At 37.4% G+C, this 24,075-nt stretch overlaps 1 protein-coding gene and 1 long non-coding RNA gene across 3 annotated transcripts; both read right to left on the minus strand.

The window, feature by feature from the left end:
- Positions 1 to 327: 327 nt before the first annotated feature.
- On the minus strand, positions 328 to 13,945 carry LOC131323304 (myosin-2). 2 transcript variants are annotated; one of them, XM_058355020.1, is made up of 24 exons: positions 12,937 to 13,945; positions 11,744 to 11,845; positions 11,500 to 11,643; positions 11,258 to 11,408; positions 11,117 to 11,144; positions 10,772 to 10,940; positions 10,566 to 10,629; positions 10,423 to 10,436; positions 10,231 to 10,315; positions 8,468 to 8,571; positions 8,220 to 8,358; positions 6,867 to 6,985; positions 6,540 to 6,692; positions 6,370 to 6,459; positions 6,096 to 6,173; positions 5,564 to 5,722; positions 5,144 to 5,347; positions 4,633 to 4,838; positions 4,414 to 4,549; positions 3,771 to 3,900; positions 2,844 to 2,957; positions 2,649 to 2,758; positions 2,237 to 2,449; positions 328 to 1,261 (listed from the first exon to the last, which is right to left on the minus strand). In XM_058355020.1, exons 1-24 carry the CDS (start codon positions 13,366 to 13,368, stop codon positions 806 to 808), a joined length of 3,600 nt encoding a protein of 1,199 aa, XP_058211003.1. In that variant the 5' UTR covers positions 13,369 to 13,945; the 3' UTR covers positions 328 to 805. The 2 variants fall into 2 exon arrangements, with proteins under 2 accessions (XP_058211003.1, XP_058211002.1); XM_058355019.1 differs by having other exon boundaries at positions 2,237 to 2,452; positions 12,937 to 13,944.
- On the minus strand, positions 8,731 to 9,505 carry LOC131323307 (uncharacterized). The gene is made up of 2 exons (XR_009199150.1): positions 8,965 to 9,505; positions 8,731 to 8,901 (listed from the first exon to the last, which is right to left on the minus strand). It is a non-coding gene; the product is annotated as an uncharacterized LOC131323307 (long non-coding RNA).
- Positions 13,946 to 24,075: the final 10,130 nt, after the last annotated feature.

The raw sequence follows: 24,075 nt of genomic DNA on the forward strand, positions 1-24,075 counted from the left end.
TTTCAAGTTTGGTTGGTAATCGGCTTACCTGTTTTTTCTTTATGCAAATTACGCTTGAGCAGCCAAACAATCGACCCGACTCATTTACGACTGTTAACCCCATCTTGCACAGAAAAATGCTCACAGTTCATGATTTACTCTCTTGTTACAAAATGACAGGTTCATCTGCAAAGGGGAGAGCTATTTTTCCAGTAGCGTTGCAGGTTTCAATCCACAGAACTCTAGATTACTGCTAGCTAAATGTATATATTTGTCAATACTACTGCCGGAGAAAGTTCCGAAATACCTCCTACAATTCAGATACAATGGCGCATTTTCCATTGAAAATGAGAGGGAATGTAACCAATCAATTACTTCTAATATGTACAATGTTGCTGGAGCAAAGTTTGTAAACTACATCCCATAAATCAGACACAATATAAACACCTCTCCCACATTCAGCGTACAAAGTACACCTCCATACTACACATGCTGAAATTACGACACTGGTAGCAGCATATTCACAAATACACTCTGAACTACTCTGAAGCAAATGAGGAGGAAGAATCACGCACCCTTACGTTATACACAAGCTCCTTGGTCATTTCTTGAAGTACCGAATATTGGCTGACATGGAAAACCAACCACTCTCCCTTTCTATACTCATTCTACACCAACACCGACCAAGGATACCACAAGGGAAGAGAAAGTTCCTGAAAACGATCACCGTAGTCTTTCTACAACATTTTGTCTACGAGAATACTACTCTCGTTAGCCATGTCCACACCCCAAACACATATATGATGTATAACCTACAACTAAAACACTATATCCATCCTTTGGTCTTCTTTCCCCACCACTTGCGGCGACTCTTTTCAACTTCTGAATGCCCCAGTTTGTGGATTTTTGCTTTCATCTCTCGTAACCGAGACTTGTACTCTTTCTTCCAAGTCTCAAACCTGAGTTTCAGTTTCCGAAACTCTTCATCTGGACGCCCCGATTTAGATTCCACAATTGCTTTCGCCTCATCATCGAAATCCTGCTTCCGTTGCTCAAACTCCTTTGCTAAATGACTCACAGCATTCAAACCACCATTAGTCTCTCGTCCTGCTCTAACAGTGTTAGAAATCTTGATAGGTGTGGTTCCACCAGGAGTTTGTGGTCCCATGGATGTGGTATCCTCTGAATCATAATAGTGGGGTGAGGGGGAAACATCTTGCCTTTCGGGTTGACCGGTAGTGTCGTCAGCAGCGAAACTCTTTTTCGTTGCATCAAGACTCACCTAAAGAAGATATAGATGTAATCATGCACATCAGAATTTGAGTTGGAGAAGAGGATCCTCAGACAAAAGCACAACTATTTTTGTGCAAAGATAAGACCACCAACTTTTATAAAACCTGGAGTTGATGAAACTTTGTGTTCGTGCTGTCATTCTAAGCAATATTACAAGTTAGAAGTGACGAAAAAACTACAAGTTTGTAAAGGCATTATGAGCTATGTTCCATGGACTCTTCTCTACACTATGAAATACAAGTGTAGGACTCTCAATACTTGGATAAGGGTATATGAGATACCAGATATAAGTGTCCGACAAACATATGATGTGATGGACATTCACCCAACATGCATATTTAGCAAGACGAGTCCACTATATTGCTCTGTATAAGACTCCCATATTATGGTACTTTGTAAACACAATGTTACCAAGGAAACAAAAGACATATTAAAGATGTGAATACTTTTACCATGACCCAATGGGTGTTGGAGGATTTCATAAACACGCCCACACCAGCACCCATACCTGAGTCCATGTAACATAGATCCGTAGTTTATAAACATGCAATATTCTTCTGTCTTCTAAAAATTTCAAATTTAATCATCCCATTTGTTACTTTTTCCATTTTGGGATCAGCAAGGCATAAAATTAGTAATTTTTTATTCCATCTTTAGTTTCAAGAAGTTCGCGAATAGCTATTAGTTCTTTCATTGTATCCTTAAAGATCCTGACAAAAATGGTTTCAGGTGTCACATGGCTCAGGGTAATGTCCACATCCTTTTGAACATGCTATGAGAACCTCCAACAATAATCAAGGTCCAGCAACAACATTTCCTGCTAAATGGCTCAAGTAATTGAATGAGCTACAGCCATCCAATATCCTTTTTATTCTCTGAATTTCTCTATCTCCCTCCCACCAGCATTGTTATACGTTCAAATGTACACAATTTTAACAGAATGTATATAGACATGCAAACTTACTTGCAAAGATACCATCTGCTTCTGCCACATCTCCTCCATCGATTTCATCTTTGCCTCGTACTCTGACCATTTAATCTCATATTGCTGTAGTTGCTCCCGCAATGCAGCATTTTCCTGTTCCTTTTGCCCTAGAGTAGATTCTGCCTTTGAAACACGACTTCGAAGCTCTTCTAGAGCTTTAGGCAGAACCATGCCATTCTCTTGCAACACGTCCTGCTACAATTCAAAAGCATTTAGAAAGGCAAACATTACTTGATTTCCTAGGTGAATGTCCAAGAAAAAACGTAGGACACTGGACACGTATCACTTCACTCTTATAGTCTTGTGGAAGAGTACATGTAAGAAAGCTAAAATAGAAAAGAGAAGGACCAAAAAAGAACTTCTCCTCTAGTTGGTCCATCATAAAGAGTACCTTAAGTTCCAAGGCTTTCATCCCTGGCTTTTGTTTCATATTTTCAGGATTTGACTTTTTCAATTTCTGGAGGTAAATGAAACTCCTTCTGGCCAACCAGCCACGGATTGCTGCAGAAAAGAAACTGTGAGGATGGTACAGTGCAAAACAGCAAAACAGCCAGATGATAGTCAAAATGATAACCATATAGTCTACCAGATTGTAAATGGATGATGGCCCTCATCTGTTCTTCAATAGTCTTGCGAACAGCCTGCTCTCTCAGCTTTAGCAATAAATCATGCTCCCTTCTAGCATTTTCACCACGGATAACTGCAAGATTAATAACTTTATTACGTAAGTGAAACCGGCATGATTGCTAAAGAAATGGAAGGCAGGCTCCTTTGAAACAATAAAACAATATATAACCGACAGATATGAACCCCAATACAAGATAAGAAGTTCTATCTGGGACTTGAAGACAGTTTAGTAAGTGATGCAGTTGCCATGGAAGAGGAGTACCACTTAAGGCATTTTAAGCCTAGGGTGGCAAAACCGTAAATATGCGATGATGGAATTACGAGTCAGGCCCACCTTGGTTCAATCCGAAAAGGTCCAACAGTCAAGACACACCGTGTGTTTTTTAGCCGTCTGAGGCCATTTAGGACTCCAAAAGGACAATTTTGCTGTTTTAGGAAATATTTGTTTTGCTTATAACTTTTAGTAGGAAATTCTGTTTCAGTCCATTCTTTTTGGAGAAGTCTTAGATTTTTCTCTATTTTCTGAATTTGTCATAATTTCAGTTTTTTTCCGAAATTGGTAATTTTTCGTTTTCCAACTAGGGTTAGGGTTTGCTACCTATATAATTAGTTGTGAGCCTTAGGGCTACGCATTTTTTGCATAATATTGAATTAGAAAGAGTTTCTCAAAATCTATCCCATTTTTTATTGTCCTTGTTGCACGTCTGTTCTTTGATTCGTAGTTTCGCCCTGCATCAGTAAGGTCCTGAAGAGAAATTTTATTGCCACCTCTCTCTTCAACTAGAATGAAGCACAGATGCATGAAGAGAATGAAATATAGGGCAACAAAACCAGCAAAATACCCCATCTATATGAAACAACAAAAGACAATATATATAGGTCTTACATGATTGCAGTGATATTACTCCTTTCTTGAGCTCATGGAAATGATGACGTGCACGCTGACCACGGAATCGTTTCTGCACCTCAAGTGTGCCTTGCAGAACTTGTTTTCTTGTATCTTCTAACACCGCAATCTATTTAATAACAGAGAAAATCAATTTCCAAGAAGTGTTTCAATCAAATAGTTATGTTTTACTGCTCCACAGCTAAGCAGGTTGATATACAATATCATTTGGTGTGAGAGCTTGTGTCGCTAACACTGGAGTAGATCAATTCTTATTCAAGCTTTGTGTAGGATTTCTTTTTCATTCATGTTTTTTTTTTTTTTTTTTGTTGAAAATAAATGTTTTAACTTCATGAAAACGAAACAAAACTTCCAGGGTATTCCATGGATTTTCCAGCCAATATTATTGCGCCACCCTTCTAATAAAATCTACCAATTTTATGACAAAATGATGATCCCCTTCAAGCAACTTTTTCGCTTCAGTGAATAAATTTTAAAAATGGTGAAAGATCCTTGACTGCCCAACACCTCTTACCCTCTTATATGAAGCCTACAGTTCTAGATTAATAACCAGAAAATTATGATGCAGTAACAGCGCAGACAAGGAAAACGTACAAAACCTTCAAAAGATGTACAAACTCACCTGTCCTGTTCTAAAATATAATTTTGTATAACCAACTTGGTACATATCAGGCAGGACGTCAAATTGCTGCAGAACAGAAACTGATGTGCTCAGTGGATCTTTACTTCCATTGTCCTCCGAAAGTAGGAAACCATACCTAGTATTCATTCAAAAACATTATTCCCCAGCACTCAAAAAGTTAATTTTTTCCAATAACTATACCAGAGTATCATACTCCACCTTCTTGCAAATTCTTGATGGGTCACTCGAGTAGGATAGCCAGATCTTGAGATTCGGACAATCTCCAGAACTCCACAGCATCTGAGTTGCTCTAAAACAAGATCCTTTTCATACAAACCAGGAATCTTCTTACTGTTTGGTTTGATGCAACGAATGAAGTGTGGCGTGGAGCTCTCCAACTGCTTCATTAGTTTGAACAACTGACCCTACAAACATACCCGGAAGTTAAAGAAACGAAAAATGACTTCGACATGAAGAAAAAAGCCCATGTCAACTTTGACGAAAAATATCTCTCAAAAAAAATTGACCAAAAATCCATGCAACATGGTTTAAAATAACCACATCAACAAGACATAGGCTACTACTGGTTCTTATAATCTTCAGACAGTTTCAGAAGAAAGTTGGTTAAAAACATCTATTGAAGACGTGTTGTCATAATTTCATTATCTTAAGCAACTATAACAGCTGCATATCTATCAAATTCAGACAGAGCTTCCAAAAACATCACTACCTTGAACTTTGTGCCAACACTTTGCTTCTGGGGATCAAGAACACCAATCTGGTGCAAAGGACTGGCTGGTTTCTGAAATTGGTGAAGCAAATTAGTGGCAAACAACTGAGGTAGCCGGCAACTGCATGATGAAAGGAGTTCGATGGTATCAGATTGCAGTGGATCTCTGTTCTTTTCCAAGAAGCCAGTTGTGTCATAGAGAACCTAAATTGAAATTGTGGAGAAAAAAACTCAAACATTAGTATTGATGAATGTAACTGTCCAAATCCAGACTTATCTAACTAGACTCAGCAAACAAAGAAGTAATTTTAGAGCACTGTTGTTTTTTGTTATCATAGCTACCTATAATAGCTCTAGCAAGATAAATTTCTAAGAGCTCAAATTTCTAATTTATTCCAGCAAATGCATCTAACAGATTACCTCTCCAGCATAATGCCGTATACTAAAAGCTCCACTTCTTTCTCCTTTAAAGCAAGAATTACAATTCAAGTGTTGCTTAAGCTTATTGGCAAAGGTCAAATCCGTGGCCTTCGGGAAATTTGATTCCTCGTCCAACAAAGATATAAGCCCAATAGGTTTCTGTAAAAAGCATTCCAGAGAAGCCATGAATACACAACCCATAATACATGAAAGATTGACTAGATATAAAAGCCTTAGCTCTGATATGATAAGATACTACCAAAGAAACAAGAACTAAGAGAATAACAAAGGTTCAACTGGGAACCAGAATTTTCAATCTTTCAGTTCTTTGCAACTTCAGTGTATAAGAATCAAACATGAAAATAAGAACATGGATTGAAATACGTATGAAAGGTGTACCGAAAGATTCAGGAAGACTATACTCTACAAAATCGCACGCATGTAGATGTAGTCCAATGTTCCACAATAGAAAGGACCAAGGGAAACTCATGCTGTACTGAATAAGGAAAAGAGGGCTTAGAAACAGAACTACCTTCTCAAAGAGATCCAAACACTCCTTGTTGTCTTCAAAATCTACTTTCGTCCAATCAATTCCATCCATTTCATACTCCTAAAAGAGAAACACAGAAAAGTTGGATCAAAAAAATGCGATTGCAGTTCCGTTTACTAAAAGATGTTCGAGGAGCTTCAAACAAGATGTTGTCCTCATCAATTGATTGCATGAGCAAGAAGAACTCGGCAGTCGTCACAAAACCCTTGTTACATAATTCTCCAAAAAAGGAACAAAAGAGATCTGCTAAGCTCACCTCCTGCTCAAGTTTCAATAGATGGCGGTTGAAATGTTGCTGCAGTCTCTCATTGGCATAGTTTATGCAAAATTGTTCAAAGCTATTCTTCTGAAAATTAGAAGAACTCAGCACATGTTCGATAACTGTATTCTCTCAAAACTATATGAAACAAAAAGATAAATACAAACCTGAAATGACTCAAAACCATAGATATCTAGGATACTTATGGACCTTCCTGAACTTAGTTTTCCCATTGCAAGCAATTTATTAATTTCTTCAATCAGCCAGCCAAACAAGCTTGAGTAGATGAATTTCGCCAAAGCATCTCTTCTGTCAATTGCCTAAGCAGAAGATAATAGTAATAACAATGGTTCTGTTAGAAATACCTGGACCATATAGTCTGTGCACATACATGGGTATATTATCCGTGAATATGCTTGTGTGTACATTCAGACAAACAACATAGTTGTACTAAAGAGAGAAAGACAGTTGTAAGATAAATGCATAAAACAGACCTGCTGCAACATCAACTTCTTGGCAACACTATCCTTCCCAGCTTGGATTCTATGGGTAGATAAAGCTGACATCAGGCGCTGGATAGTGCAACCCATCAATCTGGCAGCACTGGAAACAGCTGCCAAAAGAAACAGGAAATAAGCTTTGAATTTTGATAGCTTTATACAAAGTCCACATATGCTTTACTTTACTTGTTTTAAAGTACTTAATGATGTAGGCCATCGACAGGCACACATGGACACGGAAAATGTAACATAAGAGAAGTTTTGAGTCAGTTATTCACTCGTGCATGTGCATTCATTTGTTATTCTGTTATTCCCATAGTCATCTCCAAGGTTCGGCCAATTCAAAATTCACAAACAAAAATTGCAATTGGTTTGCACATACATCCCTAGTTTAGTCAGAAACAAGGTTTGGTCAATGTAAGAGTCTGACAAAGAGGCACTTTGAGAAATCCAGAGAACAGTACTGGTAGAAATCCTTGAAATTTCTGTAAATTAATTAGGTTCCAAGTGATATCCAAGGTTCTCACTGTATGACATCTTTTTCCGCAGATTCTCATTCAGAGCATCACAAATGACAAGGGAATCAGACCTTCCCTTTAGGTGAGTGTTTTGCACTACTATTGATTCTCAAAGGAGACCTGCGTCTGCAGGTAAGTCTGAATTTCCAACATACCTTAGCTAAGTAATTGGTCAGATGCAGCAATTTGTTTCCCTCCTAGGCAAAGTAACCACGTGTCTGTTATCTATATGGCCAATTGTCCCAAAACCTTAAGCTGTTCATAAACGGGGGTTAACAATATATACCAAGCTCTCCGAGACCGTCCCTCATGTGCAACCTCATCTTTCACATGGGGCTGCAAACAGATATAAGTAGACAGATGCAGAACGTAAACAGGGAGCAAGAGACCTGGACCCAATAACTCCCCCAACCTGATACCTTATTACATCACAAGTTGTCCCAAATCTCAATGGTTCGGAAATGGGTCACCTACATTTATCAAGCTATCCAACAGTGTTGGCTTGCTATAAACCTCGTGTATGTTATGTTAATATCAGAGTTTTAATACTAAAAGCATTAGCCTCAAGATGAGCTTAAAGTCATGCCTAGGACGTATGTTAAACTTGGTTTATCCGTGGCTTTTCAACAATTTGATTTCTAATAGCCATTAAAAACTTTGAATCAGGTATAGCCCATGAAAGGAGCATGTGACATTGACAACTTGTTGGAAAGGGGGAAGGTTAACAATCAGAAAAGTATATGGTTGACAACTTGATGAAAGGAGCATGAACGGGAAAGATTGACAATCAGAAAGTGTATATTTATGGAAACCAAGATTCAGTCTTTACCTTCATCTGCCACTACCTCTACATGATTTTCGTTGTCAATTATGTGAAATGATATGTTTCCCAGCCATAACACTGCGGCAAGCATTTCAAAGGCTTGCTCTTGGTCTTCTTTGCAAATTCGAACAGTATCTAAAGCTTCCTGTAAAAAAAGAGGCATAAAGTATTTACAACCAAAAAAATATTGACTGGGGGAAACAATGAACCCAGAGAAACTTCTGCTCTTTACTAGAGTCTCATCTTTGAGTTACCATGAGCATTTGAAATTTCTGAGCATCATCAACGTCATCAATGGCCAAGCAGTCACTCTGATTTAGATAACTGTACTCGCTAGACATTTTTAGGTTCAGTCTATCTGCAAGGAAGTATCCATGACACCAAGTAAGAGGGCATAAATCCTCTAAGGTTGAACTTAGATAATTAATATCTAGAAACACGTCATATATCTAATTAGAAATCCGCAGTTGAGAGCTAGCTTTTTAGCAAAAAAAGATATTTGTCAACAGAATTCTCAAGGCTTATCTACTTATTTAGTCCTTATAAATTAGTCTCAGTTTCATTTTCGTCCTTGTAAAATTTTTTGTTTCAATTTTACCCTTGCAGTTTATGACGGGTTCCAATGTTACCCTTTCCGTCAATAAGTGGATGGAAATTGCTTAGGTGGCTAATTGATGATGATAAATGACTCTAATACCCCTGTCCTTTTTTTTTTAAGCGTGTACCCCCCTCTCTACAACAAAAATTCTACTAATATTTTTTTTCTCTAATTACATTTACCTTTTACACCAACATTTCGGACATTTCCAAATCACAAAAATCTATATATTAGTACTCTCCACTCTTCACTCCCTCAACCACCACACTTCCATCAACAGCAACCATGGCTACCTTGTTTCCCCTATCAATTGCAGCAAATTACAATTCAAATCAAATGGGCTTATCTTTTTCCCCATCAATCACAATTTTAACCAAATGATCTACCTTTTTTCCCATTCAATTGCAATTTTAACCAAATGGGTCTACCTTGTTTTCCAATCAACGACAATTTTAACCAAATGGGTCTATCATTTTCCCTATCTCAATTGTAATTTTAAGCAAATGGGTCTTACCTTTATCTCCTGTCAATTGCATTTTTATCCGATGATAAAAAAGAGGGTTAACAATTTTCACAAATTAGACTCAAAATCACTAATGCTCAAAAACTGGGTTCCTCATTCCTGGCAACGGAGTCCGACTGGCGGCCATAACCTTGGCTCAATAGCAGAGAGGGGATGAGAGAGAGAGAAAGAAAGGGAGAAAGAGATTCAATTGAGACAGTACGGGATAGAGAGAGAAAATAGGTATTGTGCATGTGTGCGTGATATATATGGGTATACTCTATATATATGTGTGTGGGTTGTATTCGTTATATGTCGTATAAATAGCGGCCATAACCTTGGCTCAATAGCAGAGAGGGGATGAGAGAGAGAGAAAGAAAGGGAGAAAGAGATTCAATTGAGACAGTACGGGATAGAGAGAGAAAATAGGTATTGTGCATGTGTGCGTGATATATATGGGTATACTCTATATATATGTGTGTGGGTTGTATTCGTTATATGTTGTATAAATACACAATGGAAAGAGAGAGGGAGAGAATACGAGAAGGGAAAGAGAGAACAGTAGAGGGAAGACCCCAACTGGGTTTCCTTTTCCTCTTTTACAAATTTTTAGTAGAATTTTTGTTGTAGAGAGGGGGTAGACTGTACACGTTCCAAAAAAAAAAAAAAGGACAGGGTTATTAGAGTTCATTTATCAGCCTCCGTTAGCCACCTAAGCTATTTCCATCCACTTATTGACAGAAAGGGTAACATTGAAACCCGTCATAAACTGCAAGGGTAAAATTGAAACACAAAAATTTACGAGGACGAAAATGAAACTGAGACTAATTTATAAGGACCAAATAAGTAAATAAGCCAACTCTCAATGCATAATAATACAAAACGGACAGAACCACAAATTCAATAATCTGGACAACCTTTGAGGTCAGGTGGAGCACCAGCACAAAGTTGGTAAAAAATATGGTACGACCTTTCTCCATGGTTGAGCTGAACCACTCTTGACTGATCAAAGAAGACATGATACAATATCAAACTCGCATGGGTAAAGATAGAACCCAGGGAAAAGTGGGAGAGAGAATAAGGAAGAGTTTGATATGGAAGCAACTTACCTTTTCAAGCAGAACTATTCGCAATCATCATTGGAATTGATTTTTTCAGCAATAGGAGGTCACAAAATAATGTCAGTAAATTGAACCGTAATAGTGTGACAAGACAATGTTTTCCAGCAACTTTGTAATCTAAACATGCTTACAGGTCTGGATTTGAGCACCACATATATTCCCCGTTGCACTAAAATGAATCTCAATCAACTTCCCCTGAGAAAAAAGGAATGTGTGTGTATTGATCAGATGTCTTTTCAAGAGGATGTTTAAGTAACAAACTTACAAGACAGCATAAACGTAGGATTGCATTCTGCTTGGAAGGAAAAAAGGCAGACATAAATAGAGAGAGACTCACAAATCGGCTAGAGTTATCATTCCTGGATGTTTTTGCATTCCCAAACGCTTCCAGTATACAACTTGTCTGTAGAATTTCAGTTTCGACCCCACCACTGCCACCACCAAGACCAGCCAAGTATTGCATCGCAATTTTCGCTGTCTCTGTTTTCCCAGCTCCACTTTCCCCACTGTAAAATAGGTTTACAAAATTTCTCAGGGCAATCCTAATGTGGAACAGTAAAACTCAAAACTCATGGCGTATGAAAACTAAGCCAACAGAACTACCACAAAAGGAAGACAAGGGGAACAACAGTTAGCATCAAATGGAACGTTCAACACGCGTCTGAAAGACAAATGAACTAACCTTATGATGATGGATTGGTTTACTTCATCTGCACGGTCCATGATAATACTATAGTGAGAAATGAGTTGTAATAAAAGTATGAATAGCCAAATAGGAATGCTTTCCCCTTTCTAAAATTCCTTCAAGTATGGTCTAACGCACCTCTCATCATCTCATTGTAGGCGACATCTGCTATCGCATATACGTGAGGGTTGTCGAAAAGCTTCTCCCTATAAGCTGTGACAAAATCGGTTCCATAGCACTGAACATCTTTGAAGGGATTAATTGCTATTAGAACAGGTCCTGCTTTACTCTACGAGACACAAGCACAAGCATGGGTCAGCAAAAAGGAAAAGGGAATTCGACTATTTGGGATGGTAATAAAATGTCAAAAGCATTCATACATAGATCATATCATGAGAATATCTATACTGAAGGTTATGAAGAACGGATGGCTCGTTCAAATAACTGAGTTGTATCAGATCATCAACACCCTCAAGGATGTCTGGGTTTGCAGGTAAGAGCTCTCCCGTTGACACTTTCACAGCCTATAGTGATAACAGAATAAAAGTGCATGAAAAACCAATGTACTTCAGTGGTTTACAACAGTTATGAGTTTTAAGAAGGCATCAGAAGTTAAGAACTCACAGCTCCATCCAATAGCAAAACAGTTGAATTCTCCCCTAAAGTTGATTGTATCTGTCCCAATTCCCACTGCCCATTCGGGAGTCTACACCAAACACGAAGTCTCTGAAACATATTACTCAGAATGTAAGCAATTGTCAATAAATGAATCATCTTCAGGAAAGACGCATGCATTTCTAAGCCGAATAATATACCAAATACTAACAACAAAACCTAACTGAAATATGAACCGAGTTTCTATCACAAGGCCAATCAAAATCAAGCATGCATTTAAACTGTCCATCATGAAATTAAGATTTGAGACATTTATTACTCGCACTGTGAAACAAGTGCAGTCCATGATACAAACAAGGTCATGATATCAGAAAGCAGAAACCCAAAAATATTTATAAAAAAGTCAACCACCCTATATTATGAGCTTCATGAACCACAGAAAACAATTCCCACTGAGAAAGATATTTCTGTAGTATTTAAGCTGGATAAAGATAGAATTCAGGTATATTATTCCAGCATCAAAAAAAGTTACCCAAGTCAAATAAAGATTGAAGAAACGAAGATGAAATTTTAAAATAGGATTTCTAGACTAGAAAACACAATGATAAAGGTTAGGAAACAAACACATCATCTTGGAAGGCAAAGAAGCTCGTACAGCTTGATATAACATGATATAGCCAAGCTAGTACAGATTGATCAAAAGAAAGATCCACCAAAAGAACTAGTCAAAATACATGATATAGCCAATGCAACAACTAAGTGAGGCTTGAATTCAAACTATTAGTATCGTAGAAACCTGCATAAGACCCAAAATGGATGTCATTACTACACTAATCAATCTATCAAGCTTGATTTCAAAACTTAACAAGGCTTTAAAAATCAGTTCAAGATTGATTTCTTCATCAGTTCAATCGATCTCAAACAAGCTCTAATTGACTAATCACAAACCGAGTGCGACTATAATTGTGGAGGATGTCTTTACTATATTAACTAATCTATCAAGCTTGATTGGAAAACTTAACCAGCTTTACAAAATACGTTCAATAATCTACTGATCAGTTAAACCGACCGATCTCAAACAAGTCCTAATCGACCAATCACGAGCCTAGTGCGCGAGTATGACTGTAACAGATAATCCAAGTTTGGTTCGAAAACTTAACGAGCTGAAAACAATGAGAACCCAATTTGATCAAAGGCTTTACCTTTTTTATAAAGTAACCAATGTTGTCATCCCACTCAGACTCCCGAAACCTCGGCAGCGAAGCCGAGGGCTCCGCAGCTATATCAGCAGGGTCTGTCTCCTCCATCCTCATTTCACAATCCTCTTCTTCCACATACGGCGAATCGCCTGGCAAATCTCTATCCTTTTTGCCCCCAAAACTACCAATTCTTGCCCCCTTAACCTCCTCCTTCTTGCTAGGTTGGCTCACTAACGTCGCCGGAGCAGCGTCGAGTTCAAAATTCTTCGGCAACGACCTCCGGGCGGGCAGGAGGCGGGCCCGGGAGACCGGCCTGGACGGCAATGCCGGCGGCAAGTCCTTCGGCTTGTCGTCGTCGTCCCTGCGCCGGAGCGAATCCAGCATTTCCTCTAGGGAGCTACGAACTGTTGACGTCGGCGACGCCGACATCATCATTGTGTCTAAAAACCCTAACTCGAACGAAATTCAGAAAGGGAAAAGGAAGGGGGGGAAAAGAAAAGAAAAAAAGCAGTTTTTTTTGTTATTGGTTTCTGAATTGGAGCAATGTCGACGTGGACATTGCCGGAAACACGAATTCAAAACCCTAATTGGGTTGGGAGCGAATTTGGAGGTGGCAAATTTGTCTGGTAAAAACCTAATTTCTTGGGTTTGGGGGTTACCCAAGAGTTGTTCCGAAAGGGCGAATGACAGAAATTTCTGGAAGCAAGAAAAACTGTCAAAAATCCTAGAAAGCAAACTGGATAAAATTTGCAATTTCCGAAAACAGAAGGAGAGAGAGAGAGAGAGAGAGAGAGAGAGAGAGAGAGAGAGAGAGAGAGAGAGAGATGGGTTGGCTTGGCTTCGTTACTGTCACAGCCAAAGAGGAAGAAAGGAAAGTTTTTGAGGGGAGAGAGAGAGAGAGAGAGAGAGAGAGAGAGAGAGATTAATGGCAGAAACAGAAATTTACAACATTAAAACGAAGCTTAAAAAGCTGTTATGGCTGTTTTCTTGAAAACTTTCCGTTTTGAATAACCAAAATACTCCTATTTCTATTTTCTGGAGTATTTCTATATTGAAAAAAATAAAACTCCATTTGAGAACAGGACATTTCACCTGTCTTTGTTTTGGATGAAGACAATCTGAGTTCCAAGTGGGGCCTTTTCCGTTTGAAATCTGAGATAGGGAATAAAATCCAAGGAATCAGCCATGAATAAATACTAGTACTAGTACTACTAGTATATACTCGTATGTGCAATCTGACAGGGAGGTTCAAGTTTGGGCTTTTGTGAACTCATTCCAAGTTTACAATAATGATCGGAATCGTTCGTTTTGGTAAAAATTATCTAGTTTTTCATCGCAACAGTATAAAATTGGCTTCATCAAACATTCGTGGATATCTGATCGAAACAGATTTGTACAAGAATCTTTTTTTCAACCCATTTCTCTGGTCCAAATATGTTTCGATCGTGCACTAATCGTTATTGAATCAAGCTAATGTTTTGAATGGATCGTATACTCAACGAGCTCTACAAAATGAACAATTTCGATTATTATTGTGGTTCCGGAGGCTCAAAATTGAACCCAAACTGGACATTGGAAAACTGGACGGAGCCTCCCCGAAATTGGGGACCTGAATCTGAGAGTTCTAAGGACAGGAGAAAGACACAGTTACAGGGGAAGAGGCTAAATTGGGGAATGAATGTTCTGGAGCAGGTGCAGACTACCGGATACCTTTTCTGAATTTAAATTTTAAAAACTTTGGAATTACCATTTCTAACCCTATATGCTAAAAATATCCATTGCCAGCTTATTAGCTGGGGCTTTTTGTTTTTCTAATGACAACATGGAGGTGCTTTGAATGGCAGTTTTTCGGGGTTGAAACTGTCATTAAAAAGATGAATGACAGTTTCAACCTTGCAAAAGACTAACTGTTGAAATAGCAAAACGACTCGTAGACGTAACAAATGAAAACGAAAATATATTCATGGTACTTGCAAAATAGTACGAGAAAATAAATTTTGCACTCCATTTCTAAATGCACTTCGGAATTGTGTTCTGGTATTTAAAATTTCATACAACAGAATTTTAAAGGACGCTATAATACAAATTTTATGATGCATATATAACAAAGTGGAGTGCAAAAATTATTTTACGACAATGTTTCGCAAGAGAATCAAACAAGAGGTGGGATGCATTTCTACTTGAGATTTTAACGTTACCATAATTGCAAGTCTTTTATCGTTGTGATTTAATCTAGTAATATTTTGTGGGTGAGTTGGACTAACTTCTCCAATGACTTTCTAGGCTTTTTGATTGAGTTAAAAAAAAAAGTGTTTAGACTAAGTGCGAAGAGATTTTATGGTTGTCTCCGAGAAAGGTTTCTTTACCATAATACAATAATGAATTTTAGCCTCAACACGAAGACAACAAATTTAGCCCAAACAAGTTGTCTTCAACTCAATCACATTTTCTTTGAAATAATCAAAAAGACTCTAAAAGGTTTGTCCAAACTTAGCCTAACCAGATTTCACTGTAAAATTTTCTACATGTTAGTTTCTCTTCACCTTATGGAGCAAATAAATTATGGTTGAACCATTTCCTTATAATTTTTTGAAGGGAAATGATATTGGCACTCCAAAATCAGTGTAATTTCAAAGCCACTTTCCTTTATTTTTTGGAGTGCCAATATCATTTCCCTTTTTTGAACCATGCTGAGATTAATTATTAAAATTCAAACTAGGAAAGTATCTAAAAGTCAAAGTTTGTTGAATGCGGCCTCACAAGCCAGGAGGGAATTAGTTTGAACTTTAGAGATAAATTGGCCATATTGACCCTCAACCAATGGAGTTTTAAATTTTATTAATTTCTATATTTTCCACCAAGTGTTTACTGAAATTAAATCCTTAATTTTGTACCCCATGCACTCAAATTTATCATAGTTTCTGACATTCAAGTTATCTTGCTTCTGTATCCTCCCAAGAAGAGAATGCCACGAGCATTGCTAACAAGGCTGATGTCAAGATTGTACTACGTTGTAAGCATTGTTAACAAGGTTGATGTCAAGATTATACTACATTGTCACAACAAACTAGCATATTTCCCACTATATTATTTAGCAAATTACTTCAAGAAATTGTTTCGGCTGCCTGTACGTTTTGGTACATGCATCTTCATACGGGAATAATACGTGTAATCATTATTGAGGACATGTAATAGGATTTCTGGGTTTAATTTTCACAATTTTTTGCTCCTTTGAGTCGGGAATAAGGCCGACACAAAAAAGTGGCTTTAGTCGTCGCAAATAGTTAGCGACGGGTGCTTGCCGTTGAAAAAAAAACTTTAAACATTGTCTTAATTATTTATAAGGGGAAGGTAGTAGATGATAAGGGAAACGTGGCCCCCTATAATCAAGGGGAAAAGGGCCAAAAAGTATTGGGCCAAGTCTCACCAAAACTACTCTATTTAAAAAAAGATGGGCAAAAAAGCCTCCTAATCCCTATATTCTCCTTTTTGGTTTTGGAACTTTTTAATGCTTGTCATTTTCTTCTTTTCCTTTGGTTGATAATATGGGTAACCTTTTTGTGCTCAGCATGTTGTGCACCAATTCTATGCACTTCTGTTTCACCTATGGATGGCAATGGCATGTGCTTGGTGGATTCACAAAAGAGGTGGCCCATCAGCCATCATGCTGCTTTTTCAGTAGTGCTACGCTCACCGCTCTATTCCCACCTTTCTTTTTCATCTCTTCATACAAAAATGCAAAAAAATATTTATAAATTTTAAAATATTCTTTTTATGTGGTTCTGTAAAAAACCAGCTTTATGGCATATCGGTAGGTATGTTTTCTGAATTCGCAGAGGCAAAACTGAGCAGTTGAGCAGTTTTACCTCTACGAATTCAGAAAATATACCTATCGATTTGCGATTGAGTTGATTATTTACAGGCCCTATAAAAAAGTATTTTCAAATTTATGAATATTTTCTGTATTCTGTGGGGTCCGGAGTGGACCCACATGCAGCGGTGGAAAAGATGGGTGGAAATGGGGTGATCCTGGACTTTTTGCATCTTTTTGGTTCTTTTGAGTATGGTCGTAGATACATATGCTTGTATGGATACAGTTTTTTTCCTTTTCAAGGACAAGAACTTCATTTTAGATAAATAAATACTATAATTTACAGGACTACAAAACAAAAATACAAAGGAATATTCAGATCGATCTGCAGTAGCTCTACTCAAAAGGTGATGCCCGTCTGTAATGGAAACATGTATGAACGAATGAATCCCTCTTATGCTAGACGATCATGAGTTTAATGGATATCTTTGCGCTGAACTTTTATAATCTTTTATAAGGGGTTGGAGCTGGAGCATGACAACGAGCGGTCGCAAGGGGGGACATGGGCCCCTTTACTACTCCAAATGATCTCGCGTATTATTCTAATTTTTAAGTTAATTAAAAAAAAATCTATAAGATTAGCTCTTACAAGTCGTTTGAGTGAAAAAATTTCTTAGAACTTCTATATGTGTGGGGGTTAAAATCCCCTAAAATTAACCTTAAAGGGTTGGCTTAGTGGTCAAGACTTGAGACTTAGGGGTTTGCTTCCTTCAAAGGTCTCACGTTCGAAATGTTTCAGGTGCTATCAACAGCTTTGGGGCCAGTGTATATGAAACTTTGCTCCGACTTTAATTGGTTTTTACGCAAGTGGGTGGGCGGCAAGATTGGGCCCCTAGGATTAGTCGATGTGTGCATAAGCTGGCTCGAACACCTGTGTTATAAAAAAAAATCCAAAATTTTAAGTTATTAATCATTTTTTAGGTTGCATGTAACCGATGGCCGCATACATATATATAATATCGTCTCTTCTTCAAATCTCACGAGTAATATATATTATGTACTTATAAAATATATTTTCTATTATCAATATAGAAATACTGTAATTTGGGTCCCTAGTAGACATAAATTTTGTGTCTACCACTGGCATCAAAGAGTAGTTTGCCGTAAAATCCAGACCACTCTAATAATTTCCTCCTTCCAGGCGCCATCCACGTGAACATTGACCACCCTATGTTGGTTATTAAGAGAGTAAGGATAGAGAAAATCTTTTTAACGGCGGAGTCATGAATAGTTGTTTACAGAGTCAATTTCGATCGTTCAAAAGTGTTTTGAATGATCCAAATGCTAATAAAAAAATTTCGGAAAAAAGTTCAACTCTTCCCCAGAAATTTTTTATTTAAATCCGAACCATTCAAAACCGAAATAGATGGCCAAGATCGCGTGAAACCGTGAATAATTTTTTCAAAGTTTCTCTCGTCAGGATATGACTTTGATATTTTGTGAGATCTGGATCCCTGGTTTCCCATATTCTTTATATATTATTTGCTGTCACTGACAAAAGTCACAATATATAATGTCTCAAATTACGTACTAGTGAAGGGAATCAAAATTTTCTCTCACCAGTCAACCGATCGAGAAGTCCCCCACCTAGTACGCTGAGATAGATAGTATAGCATGACAATACCATATACACGAGTCACCATTGCACCAGCCACCAAGGATGTACTAGTAATTAGCTTTTAGGTTAACAAATTCCGCCGTATATTTTGGTAATAGACGGTTCGAATTTTAATCCAAACAATAAACGGTTCGGATCAATCGACGTTCAAATTAAATTCGAACCGTCAGCGTCAAAATAGACGGCCGGATCAACCGTCCTACAGCCCCTACAGTGCGGGTTGCACTTCAAGATTCCCCATTTCATATTTAGAATCACCGTTGCATACAGTATCCAAATTAACCAAATCTCGCTTAAAATTTTACGCTTCCATAGTCGGCATAAATAGCAATGCGATGTGTGTTGATTCATGAAACAAAATGAAAAGAGATCTACGAAAGTATATATGGCAAATACAAATGGAGAGTTTTTAAGTAAAGCGAAATGTTATGTAAAATTCAGCAGCAATGTCGAACTTCATGTAACTATGTTAGCAATTCTTGAAATGTGCATGGCAACTGGCAAGAACAAAATTGCTAGGTTCAATTGATACATCAAAACTCTAACTTTAACAAGCTTATAAACATAGGTTGAAACTTGTTTATAATAACAAAGTTATTAAGTACGAAGGGTGGAGGAGGGGATGACCAGGCGTAGCAGCCCTTCTTTTGACATGAGCATAGACTTTGGATCCGCAGTGGGCTTCGAGAGCTATAACAACTACTGCCCCAAGAAGGGCTAGTGGAATTACACAGCCAAACACCGTAGGATGGCAAAATTTGAAAGGACATCATTAGCACAAGGACTCGAACTTTGAACCTGTTGACCACTCAAATCACTTGGGAGTAACCACTAGGCTACCGAAAGAAAGAGTGTGTCTTGTATTCAACTCACATGAGTGTGAAACTAATTTTATTCAAAAAAGTATGAATCTTATAGAGGAGAGACCATATGAAATCCTCCATCTTTTTGAAGATTAAACTAGTTCTTTTCAAATACCGTGTATTTAGTGGCCAACTATTGGGTACTTCCGGATAAGCATGTGGCATATATTGCCATGTAGTATTCCCGGCCAAAGATCTCTACTATAGTTTTTGAGGCACTCATTGTCTACCGAATATCTCATTTTGTGTCCCCATGTGCCTCCATGATTTCTAATCATTGCTCATACTTGAGAGGAAGTTGGAAAGAAATTGTGATAAATCATTTTGTTTGGAAGTAGAATGCCCTTTTATGGAATGCATTTATATATTATGGTGGTTATTAATAAGAACACAACTGCATGGTCCACAATCCATATATATGAGTTTATGGTACAATTAGTAGTTGGCACGGGACCCAGTTAAAAGGACCCAATCCCAACTAAGGAGAAACTCGACCAAATCAATCCACAAATCCCTTCATATTCCTATTTGGTTGGTCTGTCGAATTCACAATTATAATTCAAGCCGTTCACGCAAAGAACTATTGGAAATTTTCCAAAAAATTGGGATGAATAAAATCGAGGCTTACAGAGGATCTTCCGAGACAATCGAAAGGCCTCCGGTTGGTTCAACAAATCTGGATGCGTCGCTAAAGAGTCTGGAGTTACACTTGGCTTATAACTCCCCATGATGAGGTTTATGCCCGAATTGAATTCCCTAATTCATTGTGGGAGTTAGGCATCTCTACGTCTTGTTCTTCCTATATAATGATGTATCCCGTTTTGTACAAGAGACCAGAAATAGAGGCGGGCAATAGTCAGTTCCGGTTGGTTCTCTTATTTTTGAAAAACTTAACTATTGCTCCTCTTATTCAAATCCATGGCAACTTATATGGATCTAAGTTGCTCCTTGTTTTTCCAAAGTTGCACCTGAATGAAATCAACTGAGTTTGCTTATTTGTAATCTTCTCAAATTTTCTCTATTGAAAAACAAACTATTGCTCCTTTTATTAAACTACGATGCACCCTATATCAATATACATTTCTCCCTGTTTCAGAAATTGTACAACAAATAGGGATTCCTTGTTAATTTCTATAATTACTCTACCTTTTACCATGACCTTAGAGCATCCACAGTGGAATAATCAAAAGTGGATAGTCAAAAGTTGTCACATCATCTTTTAGTTATTCATTTAAGAGGTTGTTAAAGTTAACAATGTAGATGCCCACAATGGTATAATCAAAATTGAATAACTAAAACTTGCCACATCGCTTTTTCAACTTATAAAAATCTAGAAATTGTGACATAGAAAACAATTTTTTTAAAATAGTTTTCAAACTAATAAAAAAGGGTTATTAGAAGAGGAGAAAATCGTTTTTTGAAAATTTTTGATTTAAAAAAAAAAGGGAAAAAGTTAATAAAAAAACTGTTTTGAAATAAACTATTTTTGCATAAAAATAAAGACTATTTTTAAAAGTATTTTTCTTAGAAATATGTTGAAAATGAAAGAGAGATAAGGTTTTTGTGTAATGATGGTGTACTTGATTGAGAAAATATGGGGAGAACTAAATTTGATTATTAGCAAAAAGTTATTAGTTTTGATTATCCAATGGCCAAAATTTGATGAGTTGCTAAGAGGTTATTAAATTTGGTTATTCCAATATGAGCTCTTTTTTGAGTAAATATTCCTAACCTTAACAACCTTTTAATTTTGATTATACCACTGTAGATGCTCTTATGATTTCCAAAAACTGTCTCATGAGTTTGGCATTACTTGCCCTCTATCCACTGAACCATAACACCCCAACAGAATAATAAATTGCAGTTATTGCCTATGGAGCAGGTTATTGGATCCAAATAAGACCATTAAAGATTATAAACAAACAATAGATAAGTTCATTAATGTGTTGGTTGTGTTCATTAAGTCAGTCAATTGAGTTCTCCAACTACAACTAAGTGTAGGCTCAAGGTTTGTTGTGTGAGAGTGGGTGAAAAGTGGAGACCCACTTGCACTATGCTAAATCGGTATCCGACTCAAAAATCGACTAATGCAAAAAGTTCATTCATCGTTCTCTAGTTGGACAGTTGGACTAATTAAAGTCGGGACATGGTTCCGTATAAATTGGTCCGAGATAGAAATTGACAGCACGGGACGGGAGTCGAATCCCATACCAATAATTTTCTGGAATCCCTAATTGTCACGTAACTATAATTGTCACGTAACCATCATTGTTTTTATCCAGTATATACAAACCAAATAAAAGCAAGGTTTAGTGTAACATCTCAGTACCCACATCTATGATCTAATTTACTACCATTCCATTTAGACCCACCCTCAGTCACGTACTGACAGTTTTGGACCTAAAATAAGGAACATAATCTTAATATATAGCTGCCACAAGTTCAACTACTGCAAACATTGACGTTGAAATAGAAACGTAAAAGCCAGTAATTCTTGGGGCCACCACACTCTTGTGCGTAAGCGTGTGAAAAAATTGTGAGGGGGCTGTAAAAATTAGTTCAAGGTGTGCACAAATTGGCTCTGAAACCTTGGCATGCAGCATTACCCAAAAAAAGGGGTAAAACTTTCTGTCACGAAGTAAAGAATTTAGGATAGTGTGGGATAACGTACGTATGTATAAACTTTCATCCCAAGGTCGTGAACGATTGTTGCAGTGACATTTTGAGCGTGCTTAATCACTTTGTTTGTACGGTTTTGATAGGATCGATTAATTGTGATCGATATAATATACTCGTATAATTATGTGTCATGTAATTCAGTTATCTAGCATTTTTGATGAAGGAATTAGTATGTATGACAAAGAATTATAGATCGATGGAGCACGGCAGAAGGATGATCGCTTATGGGAGCTTTTGCTTGGGTAGCGGTTGAGGATCGAGAAGTTGAGCGATGTCACAGAGGGGGGAAAGGATGCTATGCTGTCTGCAACCATGACGGCGGAGGTGGAGGTGGAGGCCTGACTGGACTGTTTTGAAGCGCTATTCGATGGTGCTCTAAACAGGGAATTTCCATTTCCAATGTCATGGTGCTTACAAGACAGCTTGCTCCTAGTGAAGTTTTTGCGCAAGGATATCGCTCTAGACATCTGGCTTGCCTGTATAATTTCACGAATAGTGTGTGTTTCTAGTAGGGTTTCTTCTTTGTCACTTGTAAAAGTTAAAACGGTCTGTGTTTCAAGTTGTTCGTAAGTTGGCAAGAGCCACCCTTACGGGGAATGATTAATTTTGTACTTGGTATTGTTATGAATGGAGTTTTAATGTATTGAGAGGGTGAGCTTGACGGGAGAGTCGCTTTAGTTAGTGTTAACTAAAATACGGACAAAACAAAAAGTATCATTGTACGTCGTTCTTCCTTGAAATGGAACTTTCATGTTTCTTAAAATAAAATAAAAACTTTATTATTTTGAATAATTTTTCTGGAGGATCAAAATAATAGGACTGCATATGCATATATGTTTGCACGAGCCCAAGTGAGCCTAGCCTAGCCTAGCCCACTCTGTTTGTAGCCCAACTATACGTTGTGGACCGGCCGACAGATTATGATTGGCCCGACCAGGCGGTGTGTTGGTCAGCTCAGGAGACCAGGTGGCGGCAGATTCAGCCTTGGAGGAATCATGTATGGATTCCTTTGGAATAATGCTGCCAAGGACCACCCTGCGCAGCGGATGCAGACCGGCTGATTCGGTTGTTCATTTTAGCAATCAACGGATTCGGATCTTAACCGAGCAAAGGACAATTCAGATTCGAATCTTATCCGAGCAAAAATGACATTTTTTTCGCTTAAAAGTGGTTATTTCTCAAAATACTTTGGTAAAAGTAAAAAAATATTTACTTTTCCGATTCCTCTCGTTGAGACGAATCAATAACCCGTAAAAGTTCGACACAAAACTAACAAATAAAAAAAATTCAAATAAGGATAAAATTTTCAAATTTAAATTAAGTTTAAGTGAAGTCCAAAAGAACAAAGTCTCCAAACTGTCTATACCGAGATGAATAGCCGAATCAATCATTGAGCACTGCTTTGAATGCTACTCCACTTGGCAGCATCCCCTGTCCGGATTTCTTTGATATTCAAAGAGTCAACTGACTCAGCTAATAGCTATCAACTTGTTCTCTGTTTCACTTTCACAATCTCTTTCTAAATATTATCTTCTAATTTTGGGAATAACAATGGCAGTGTAGCACAATCTACCTACCACAAGCTCTTAAAAAATACACTTTCGAAATTAACATCTTAAGTTTAAGGTTGCATTGTTTTTAACAAAAAATTTCAATTTTTTTTTAGTATTTTTTACTTTTCGTAATTTTTTGTTGAAATTTTCGTCATAATTTTTGAGATTAATCATTTATCTCGACGAGAGGAATCAGGAAAATATAAAAACATGGACCAATATTTAAAAAATTCGTATAATACATTACTTTAAACAAAAAAGACAATATTTGGTGTTTTTTCGTCTTTAAAAAACTTTTTTTTTTTGGCTTTAAACTTCTCTCGTCGAGATGAAGCCTAATCTACTGCCACTTGCCTCAATAAATTTTACTAAATACCAATAAAAATTTATGCAAATAATATTTCTACTAAAATGGGGTGGGGCCGAAGTCTCTTAAGCCCCACTATAGCTCATAAGATGCTAGTATTAAAGAGAAGAATTTTATCAATGTCTATTATAATAAATCATTGATCAAACCGCAGAATCTAAAGACCTTTTTGTCTCTCAAAATCTTGCCAA

The sequence above is a fragment of the Rhododendron vialii genome, chromosome 4a (genome assembly GCF_030253575.1).
Source record: "Rhododendron vialii isolate Sample 1 chromosome 4a, ASM3025357v1".
Taxonomy (NCBI): domain Eukaryota; kingdom Viridiplantae; phylum Streptophyta; class Magnoliopsida; order Ericales; family Ericaceae; genus Rhododendron; species Rhododendron vialii.

What these genes read in the sequence shown, in the direction of transcription:
- LOC131323304 (XM_058355019.1), bottom strand. Translation starts at nt 13,368, where the DNA reads ATGATGATGTCGGCGTCGCCGACGTCAACAGTTCGTAGCTCCCTAGAG. An exon ending in ATTCTCATGATATGATCTAT is followed by an intron (nt 11,409 to 11,499) that starts GTATGAATGCTT and finishes TGTGTCTCGTAG; the next exon opens with AGTAAAGCAGGACCTGTTCT. An exon ending in TATTGAAACTTGAGCAGGAG is followed by an intron (nt 6,174 to 6,369) that starts GTGAGCTTAGCA and finishes TTTCTCTTTTAG; the next exon opens with GAGTATGAAATGGATGGAAT.